This window comes from Trichosurus vulpecula, chromosome 2, assembly GCF_011100635.1.
Source record: "Trichosurus vulpecula isolate mTriVul1 chromosome 2, mTriVul1.pri, whole genome shotgun sequence".
Classification (NCBI taxonomy): domain Eukaryota; kingdom Metazoa; phylum Chordata; class Mammalia; order Diprotodontia; family Phalangeridae; genus Trichosurus; species Trichosurus vulpecula.
The window spans coordinates 443,839,115-443,848,214 of record NC_050574.1 but is presented as its reverse complement, the minus strand read 5'-3'; the positions used below and the strand labels follow the sequence as shown (position 1 = coordinate 443,848,214).

General features: G+C 40.0%; 1 protein-coding gene across 1 annotated transcript; it reads right to left on the bottom strand.

Annotated features, from left to right (window-relative positions):
- Positions 1–5,103: 5,103 nt before the first annotated feature.
- NR0B1 (nuclear receptor subfamily 0 group B member 1) lies at positions 5,104–8,273 on the bottom strand. Its single transcript, XM_036746079.1, has 2 exons — positions 7,541–8,273; positions 5,104–5,440 (listed from the first exon to the last, which is right to left on the bottom strand). The coding sequence occupies exons 1-2, from the start codon at positions 8,178–8,180 to the stop codon at positions 5,196–5,198; spliced, it is 885 nt and encodes a 294-aa protein (XP_036601974.1). The 5' UTR covers positions 8,181–8,273; the 3' UTR covers positions 5,104–5,195.
- Positions 8,274–9,100: the final 827 nt, after the last annotated feature.

The window sequence follows — 9,100 nt, the reverse complement described above, 5'->3', positions numbered from 1 at the left end:
CATGTCAGCTATTTCTTTATCCAAGTCATTAACTATAATGTTGAATAGATCATGGATAAGGACAGAGCTCTCTAGTCTGCTGTACAAATATCCATCCAGGTTGACAATGATCCAGTAATCAATACTCTTCCAGTAGGGTCATTCAATGGATTCTGAGGTCACCTAACTGAAGTATCGCCTGTCTGCATTTCTGTGTCTTCCCCACAAAGATATCGTTTAAGAGGCTTTGTTAAATACCTTATGGAAATACAGGCATGTTAATTATATAGGACCTCCCTGATCTATCAATTTTAGTAATCTTATTTTATTTAGTGAGATCATTCTAGCATGATTTTTTGTAATGATCCCATGATGGCTCGCAGTGATCATTGCTTCACTTTGAAGAGGGAGAAGGTGGTGAGGGTTAGAATTTGGATTTGGAGTTGGAAAGACCTCAGTTTGAAACCTGAATGTGATACTTGTTGTGTGGCCACTAGCAAGTCACCTAACCTCTCTGAGGCTCAGTTTCCCTGTCTATAAAATGGGGATAACAATAATTGCATTACCCGTGTCACAGACAGTTGTGGGGACCAAAATGAGATAATGTATGTTAATGGGCCCTACATAAATCATAATTGCTTATGCATGTTAGTTATTAATCTCTACAAAGTGTTTGCTTACTATCTTTTTAATAATCTAGTCTAGAATTTTATTATCCAATCTAAATCTTGTAGAATCCAAACAATTAAGTGTTGGGAGATAGCAAAGCACATTGGAGAGAGCACGGCATCAGACATCAAAAGACCTGGGTTTGAATCCCTGAACCCCTATAGACTACTTGTGTGACTGTGGGACTTTGTATCCTCATTTACAAAATGAGAGGCTGGAATAGATGCCCCAGAACTTTCCTTCCCAATCTAAATCTTTGGATCCTAAATGGTATGGAATTAAATTAATCTATCAGCTATGGTGTTGGGAAGTTCAAATGAGACAATGGATGGAAAGCATTTTACAAATTTTAAAGAGCCAGGTAAATGCCAGTTATTATTATTAAATTACTGTTAATATTCCTACAAGCACCAGGCCTCCATTCTGGTGATTGCTTCATTTCCTGAGCCTTCTACTCCACTCCTGCTAAGCTCAAGCAATGTTTATAGAGTAATATACGAGTATGCTGGTAAATGTTTAACAACCGGGCTCTCTGTGGGGAAAAAAATCTATACACATACTTTTATATTTAATCTGAATTATTACCACTTTCTTATGTCTTGACAATCAGCAAAATAAATCAAGCCCAGATTTACAGCGATTGCTGTTTTTGATGTGTAAATGTTCACACTGAGAATCTGACGATTTAAAAATAAAACAACAAGCAACAAAACATTATTTCATTTGGAATTTATTATTATGAAAATAATGAAAATAAAATAATAAAAAGAACAAATTTAACAAGCCACATGAAAATGTGTCAGAGCTGACTTCAGCTCACCACTATCTATGAGTCTTATCCCAGAACCACAGTAATTAGGAGTGACTCCTAGGCAACTTGTTAGAGCCAAGGCCTCATTCACATTTGGGTAGAAGGTACAGCTGTACTATATATGGCCACCAGTGCTGGAGAACCCACTTAGAGCTCTCAGACACATGAGATAGGGACCACACTGACAGGACAGAAAGGACAAACATTTAGAAGTACCTTCAGCCACTAGTAAATAAAGCCAGAAGGAGTTCCTTATGACTTGAAGTGGGGCCAACAATATTTCAGAAGTAAGATACAGATCTGGCTATGTTAGGATTTTTGTTTTGCCCAGGATTCATCAGTGTCAGAATGTAGACCCAATTGGAATAACAAATTCTTTCTTGAGTGGATTTATGAATGAACGTTACAGAAACAGCTTTAGGGATCTGTGAATTATTTTGCACTTACTCACCAAAGACCAGCCGTGAGATAACTTCTGAGGGCCAATGATGAAAGCATCCCCTCCTGACAGAAAATGGGTTCAAGATGCAGAATAAGAGACCCATTTTGAGGTACGGTCAATGTGGGAGTTTCTTTTGCTTGACTATGAATATATATTTCAAAAATTGTTTTTCTTTTTCTCCAATTGGGGAGGAAGTGGAGTAAGGGTGGAGTTTAAAAAGGAAGGAAGGAAGGAAGGAAGGAAGAAAGGAAAGAAGGAAAGAATAGCCACAATAAAATAATTGAAACTGAACAGTGGGAAATAACACAGAACAAATTTGACTGTAAAGAAAAAGTATAAGAATATACTTTGTAAGACTTTTTTGCAGAGATGGGGGTCCACATGTATGGAATATTGCATATAACAACAGATGCTTTTCAACGTTATGATCAGTTCTGATATTTTGCTCTTTAAAAAATACCTTTGCAATAAAGGATGGTTCTCCTAGAGGGGAAATGATACAAGGGGAAAATATAAGGTGATAAAAAAGCGAAACATAACAATAAAACTCTATATAGATTTTTTAAGAGAAGATAAAGAAAAATGGGTTATTAATGCATTTCTAAATGCACAGAAAGGAACAGAGAGTAGGCTGGAAAGATTCATAGACAAGCAAGATAAGTTACTTGCTAAATTTATCATGTATTTAAAAATAAAAGCAAGTTTTACGAATTTACATCACAGATATAGTTTCTTGAATAATCCACTTTTTCTGCTATGATATATATATGTATGTGTGTGTATATATATATATATATGTATATATATATATATATATATATATAATATCAGAATGGTTGTTTTATTTGGTGTTTGCTAAGTTCAGAATTTTAAAAATAAAACAAAAAGTCCCATTCCAACTTTAAATCTCTGAGCTTATATGGGAAAAGAATGACAATTACTAAAGAGGTGAACGGTACCCGATCAAACCACACCAAGAAAATGAAGCACGGCTTTACTTACCTTTATGTGCCAACATGCTTCTCTTTAGCTCAAGTATTTGTTTACACACCTGGATAATGGCACCCTTTGAGAATATCACCTGTTGCCAGCTCAGCCTTCCAACATACTGAAAGTACAGGACTAAGCAAAATCGACCTTCACTTCTAAAATACTGCTGACCCTGCTTTAAATAACTAAACTGGACTGTCTCCTTAAGATTAAAGTCCATATGTGTGTGTGTGTGTGTATACATATGTAAGTATATATATATATATATATATATATATATATATATATATATATATATATATATATGTGAGTTGAATTGATAGCTCTCTGATCGTGTGAAAACATCTAACCTTTCTGGGACTCAGTTTCCTCTATAAACTTAGGTTGAACCTCTTGTAATTGTTCAGTCAGTGTCTTTATCCTTTCTTCTGCTTTAACATTTACTTTGATCTTTGCTTTTACTAGCCCATCTTTGATTGCAAAGAGACAACCAATTCTGCAGCACCTACTACAGGTGCAATTAATCATTTCCTGTCTGTTAAGATAGTCTCATTTTTATAATGGCAGTCAGTGTTCGTCTAGTCTAGCACATTTAGACTTCTTGAAAACAGCATTCATGATGTACATGTCAAGCCTCTGTATAGGCTTCAGACATTTACCTCTTTCGTTTCTTAGCTGTGAATAGAATTTCCAACATCCTTTTTCTCCTCTATGCCCACTTTCATAATTAAAATACTGAATATCATGGTATCTTGATAAAGTTTGACAGATCTTGTCAAATTCTTCATAGAATTTCTCTCCTCTTCTGCAAGAGATTTAGGTGTATAAACATCAATCATTTTCATATTGATCTATTTGCTTATACTAATTGTAAATATTACAAGGCCAGAACACCTAGCTTTTTCCCATGAAATTACATTTCATATTGCCCTTGGGCTCAAAATGAAATAAATTCCACTGATTAGCTTAAAAGTTATCTTTCTACTTAATTTAGACCACTTTACATCTTCAGCTTTCATTTTAGCAAAAAAAAAAAAGGTAAAGACAGATATAGGTTCATATTGTCTGGTAGCATATCAAGTGCTCCTGGCAAAGACTTCAAATTAAGAAACACTATTTAATGCAATTCTTAGTACCACATGCCCCATTTTCCAAAAGCGTCCTTATAGAACATAAGGGGTCACAGAGGATCAAGGGCCATTTTATGTTTCTACGCATATCACTGGTTGCCTTAGCAGAAATGTCATCACCAGTGGACGAATGTTGGGTGATGATTCTCAGTATTTACTTAGGTTGGTCCTCAGATAGCACAATACCAACCCATACTCTAGACCTTCTAGAAATCCAACTTGCTAGAACCTTCTAGATTTTTTTGCAGTAGTGGCATAGCATCCCCTAAACTCATCACCCCCATACCATGATAAAGAATGAAGTATAACTTTGGTATAGACTTGTATTAAGTAGCATTAACACTACTATTAAAGTTACAGTGACTTGGAGAAAAGTTTTCCTCTACTTCAAAAATCAGGTTAGAGAATAAAGGGCAAAGACAATAGATATTTCCATTTCAATATTCCTAACATTGTCCCCCTCCCCTCTCCCCAGGACCTCTCTCCTAGACTTCTCCCAGCTTCTATCCCTCTCTCCTAGAGGCTATATTTTCCATTTTATTTCATTCTTCTGTTTACTACTAACCTTCTCTCTCAAATGTCATATCCAAAGTCCTGATCATCACTCTATGGTACCATTAGAGTGCCAAAAAATAAAAAAAAAACCCTTGACTCTAACCAACTAATTACCAGCAGCATAGCCATTCCCTTCCAAGTCCAACCTAAGGCAGAGATGGTAAGCCTTCTACCACCAAGACTTAGATATTGGCAATAATTATATTTATTAGATCTTTTCAGGTAGCTATTTTTTTTAAATTTTGCTAAACCCCAAAGAATTTTTAAAATCAATGTAGTATTTTAACACTTTAAAAATTAATCATAATTTAGCATTATAATTTTAATTTTAGCTAATTCAAAGGATTGTAAATCTTTGTCTTGGGAAAATACCTTATTAGTATAAGACCCTTATCACAGAAGATTCAATGGTTTGGTTTAGAAGTAAACCTTCTTCCACAATTAAAACATTCTGCAAACAAGGATTTTTTAAAAATAGAACTGGAAGAATAGTTTATTATTGAATACAAAAATACTATGCATTTAAAAATAATAAGTTAGTTTATTTTACAATATTTTACACTAATTCTGCTCCATCATTTCCTTTATGTTGAAACTTATTTTTATATTCTGCATGCTTTTATAACTTTGCACAGAGCATTTCCAATAGCATATCATCCATATTTACTGTACCAATGATGGGTCTGAAGAAGAGTTCGGCAATGACATTAGCATTAATGGATCTCAGCAGGGAAAGAGCAACATTCAGCTTGGCAAATCTGGCCTGGTGCCCTCTGTGAAGCATCCTGATGTGTTCATTTAAAGCTTGCTGCGCTTCCCTCTGAAGTCCCTGGATGTACTGAACACAGTGCAGCCCTGGGAGGTCTGGAAGAGAAAAGGAGTGAAACCTCTTTGTTCGTAAACTAACCAAGGAGTCTTTGCTAAACACATCAGAATGCATCCACCTACCCCTATAAGTCCAATTAATTAGCAGCCTAAGAATTCTATTTGTACAGGTTTTCTTAATGTGTGTCTAGCACATGCATATGGATGTATGCGTATAAGCACATACACATATATACACACATGCACACATATGCACACACACAAACGCCCACGTATATGTGCACATAGCCACTTCGCTTTAGGAAGGGACAGTTTTGGCGATGAAGTGCACCGTAAAACGTTTCTTAGATAATATTCAGTAATCTTGTCATTCACATTGAAGCCATAAATGTCTAATTTAACTGATGAAGAGGAGGCCCACTTACTCATATTCAACTGTAGGTTGTTTTAGTGAGATGCTGCTCCATTCAATAAGTACCCTGATAGTTACAGCTCACACCACAAAATGCTTTCCTCAAGACAAACTTGTAAGAGAGTTAGTATAAGTAGGAGCATTTCTCACTTTCAGTTAAGGAAAGTAAAAGTCATAGTAGGGATTAAGAAGAGATTTACCCACGGTCTCATTGGCTTGTTCATGTCAGAAAATGGCTCCAGGTGTTCTGATTCCTACTCCATGCATCATGGTATGTCTCAACTTATCCATAAAGAATGTTACTCCAATAGAAGAAGAATTTATCTTCTATGGACTGTTTGGATCAGGCTACTAATAATAATCAAATTTTTTAAAAAATCCGTATAGCTATAAAGAGCTTTAGAAGGCTATGAAAATTTACTAGGCTTTCCCTTAGTACCATTTTTTAAAATACTAATGTATTCTGATGACAGCATCACAATAGTGGGTGATGTTTTCTATTCTATTTGTCAACAGATTGATTTCTTTAAATCTAAAGACCCATGGTAATCTAAAATAGTACTCTTTCGATATCTTATTATCTAATGATTTCTGAATTGAAAAATTCAAAACAATTCAAAAGTTTTCTTTTAAAAAAGTTTGTTTTCATTTTCAAATTAATAGTTTATAGTTAAGAGTTTAGAGGGACCTTTAGTCTAGACTCACACATTTTACAGGTGAGAAAAGTAAGGCCCAGAGAAACTGAGTGACTTGCCTAGGACCACAGGATCAGGTGAGAAAGAGGTCAAACTCAAGCAAATCCAGGACAAAGAAAGAACACACGTCAAACACATTGTGGAAGAGCCTTAAAGAACACCTGAAATTTCCCTTTTCCCTCCCTGACCCCCTTTCAGAAAGCATTGACTTGGACAGTGGTTCAGTTAGGAGGAGGTTCCTGGTCTGTGCAGATACTCTCCCCCAGTAAGCAGGGACTGTGCTGTCCAAAGTCTCCTCCAGCTTTTCCCAGCCAACTTCTGAAAGGAGGTTAGAAGAAAACCCAGGCTGGCACCCCTAGAACTTCCTTCTCTTCCGCGCCAACTCCCTAGTGAAGTCAAGATGGGGCATGGGCAACCTGGATGCAAAACATCATCATAACGACCCGATTCTGTTCTTTGTTATCACAACACTCCATTTTTGACCCTGGCACCAAGAAACGATTTGGAATGGCTAATACTATTCTCTGAAACTTAAAATATAAAAATTCAGGCGACTGGTAGGGCCAAGGGGACATAGAAATAGTGAGAGAAGTGGACTGGGGTGAGGGAGTTCTGAGAATTTGCCTGTAAGCAAAAAAAAAAAAAAAAAACTAATTAAAATTTGTTGCACTGCTTCGTTTATAAGGGAATGAGCAGAGGAGAAAGACGGCAAGAAAACAAAGGTGGCTTTCCCTTCATCCTTCACACCCCCCACCCCGAAAAAAAAATAGCTTTTGAAAATGTAGAGCAAAGTAGAAATAAGTACAAAACTAAACAAAACCTCTCCAGATACTACTTAGCTGCAACCTAGGCCGGGTGCAAAATTCTGCAAGGCTCCCTAACTTTCCCCAAGGCAAAGTCTTTTTAGCCACCCGACTCTCCTTCCCCAACGCTCCCATCAACCCATGCCAGGGAGCCAGGGTACTTTTCTGAGCAGAGGGAAGAGGAAAGAGAGTCGGTGCTCTCTTCTTGACAAAGGTCCGGCCCCCTTACCCGGGTTAAAGAGCACAGTCCCCTTGAGGTAGGCGTACTCCTTGGTGCTGATGTCCAGGCTCCAGCACTTGGTCAGAAAACCTTTGATAGCCTGGACTTGGGCGGCGGAGGGTGGCTGCAAAGGGTCGGTCAGGGCCAGGGGCTCGGGAAGAGAGGGAGGCGATGAAGACAGCTGTGGCTCCCGCTCGTCGGGGTCCCGCCGCCTGGTGGTCAGTATTCTTTGAAGCATGCTGGGCTCCGAGGTCTCCACGGTCTCGAAGTGCACTCGGTCCTGGGCCAGCCCGAGCACAAGCAGCGGCGCCCAGCAGCTTCGGACTAGCACCAGCTGTTCGTCCAAGGGGAGCTCCTGGAAGCAGGGCACGTTCTTCACGAAGCGCAGCGTCTTCACCAGCACAGCAGAGGCCGCCTTGCAGGCCACCTGCGGGCTCTTCAGGGCCACTCTGCGCTGGGAGCCACAGGAGCAGCCCTGCCCCTGCCCCTGCCTCTGCTCCCGCCCCAGCGTGGGCTGCCGCTGCTGCCGCTCCTGCTGCTCCTGCTCCTGAACCTCGCTCTTCTGCTCCTCGCTCTTTAAGATGCTGTAAAGGATGCTGCTCTGACGCCTGTTGTCCGTGCAGCAACGGCATCGGTCCAGGCAAGCCATGCCGCGGTTTGCAGAATAGCTGGGCAGCGCGCGCGGCTCTTCTGCCTGCCCACCTCCGCCCGGCCAGCCCGACAGCGATCACACTGCGTGCCCGCTGCCCTTGCCTTTACTTATTTATAGGGCGAGTGCACGCAGGCGCTGGTGTGTATTTGGGAAAGGGGGCGGGCGGGAACGGGGGAGGGGGGAGGGGGAGGACGGCCAGCTCAGTCCCGAGCTTGGATCCAGCCGGCCCCTGGCAGTTCAAAGAGGGGCAGACGGTCTTCACTGGCAGAAAAATGGAGAGAAACAGAAGCGAGGGTACGCGTGCACGCGCACACGCACACACTCACACACACCACCTCTCTTTCCTCCCCTGCACTTCGCTACACCGAGAGGGAGAGGACCGGTAGAGCGAGCTTTCAAACTGCTGCAAGCCCTGGCTTTCTGCCCTGGCATTGAGTTTGACCCTCTTAGAGGTTGGGGGGGGGGGGGGGGAGGAGAAGGGAAGAGAAGAGGAAGGTTGCTACTGCTATAAAAAAAAAAAGGTAAACAGATCCAATTTCTCTTAAATCTTTTTTGAGAGTGATTATCAAGAATCATCTCCCATAATACAAATATTAAGACCACCCTCCCCCCACCCCAAGATTTGTCTCTCCTTCCTCCCTAGCTACTTTTAGAATTATCTTATCTGATCGGTTAAATTCCTGGATTTAGCGGCGATAAGGAAGCTTGTCTCAATGACTGATTTGATGACCTTCAGCAGATTTGCTGACAGAGTTGGAAATAAGACCTGTGAAAAATATAACTAAGATTAGTTTAATAAAAAAAAAAACACGCCCCAGAACAAGTGTTAAGAAAGAGTGGCACCAGAACACCTACCCCACCTCCAGTAACTACCTCTCACTGTCCAAACTTTTCATCTGTGCTGGTAGGGAGTTTAT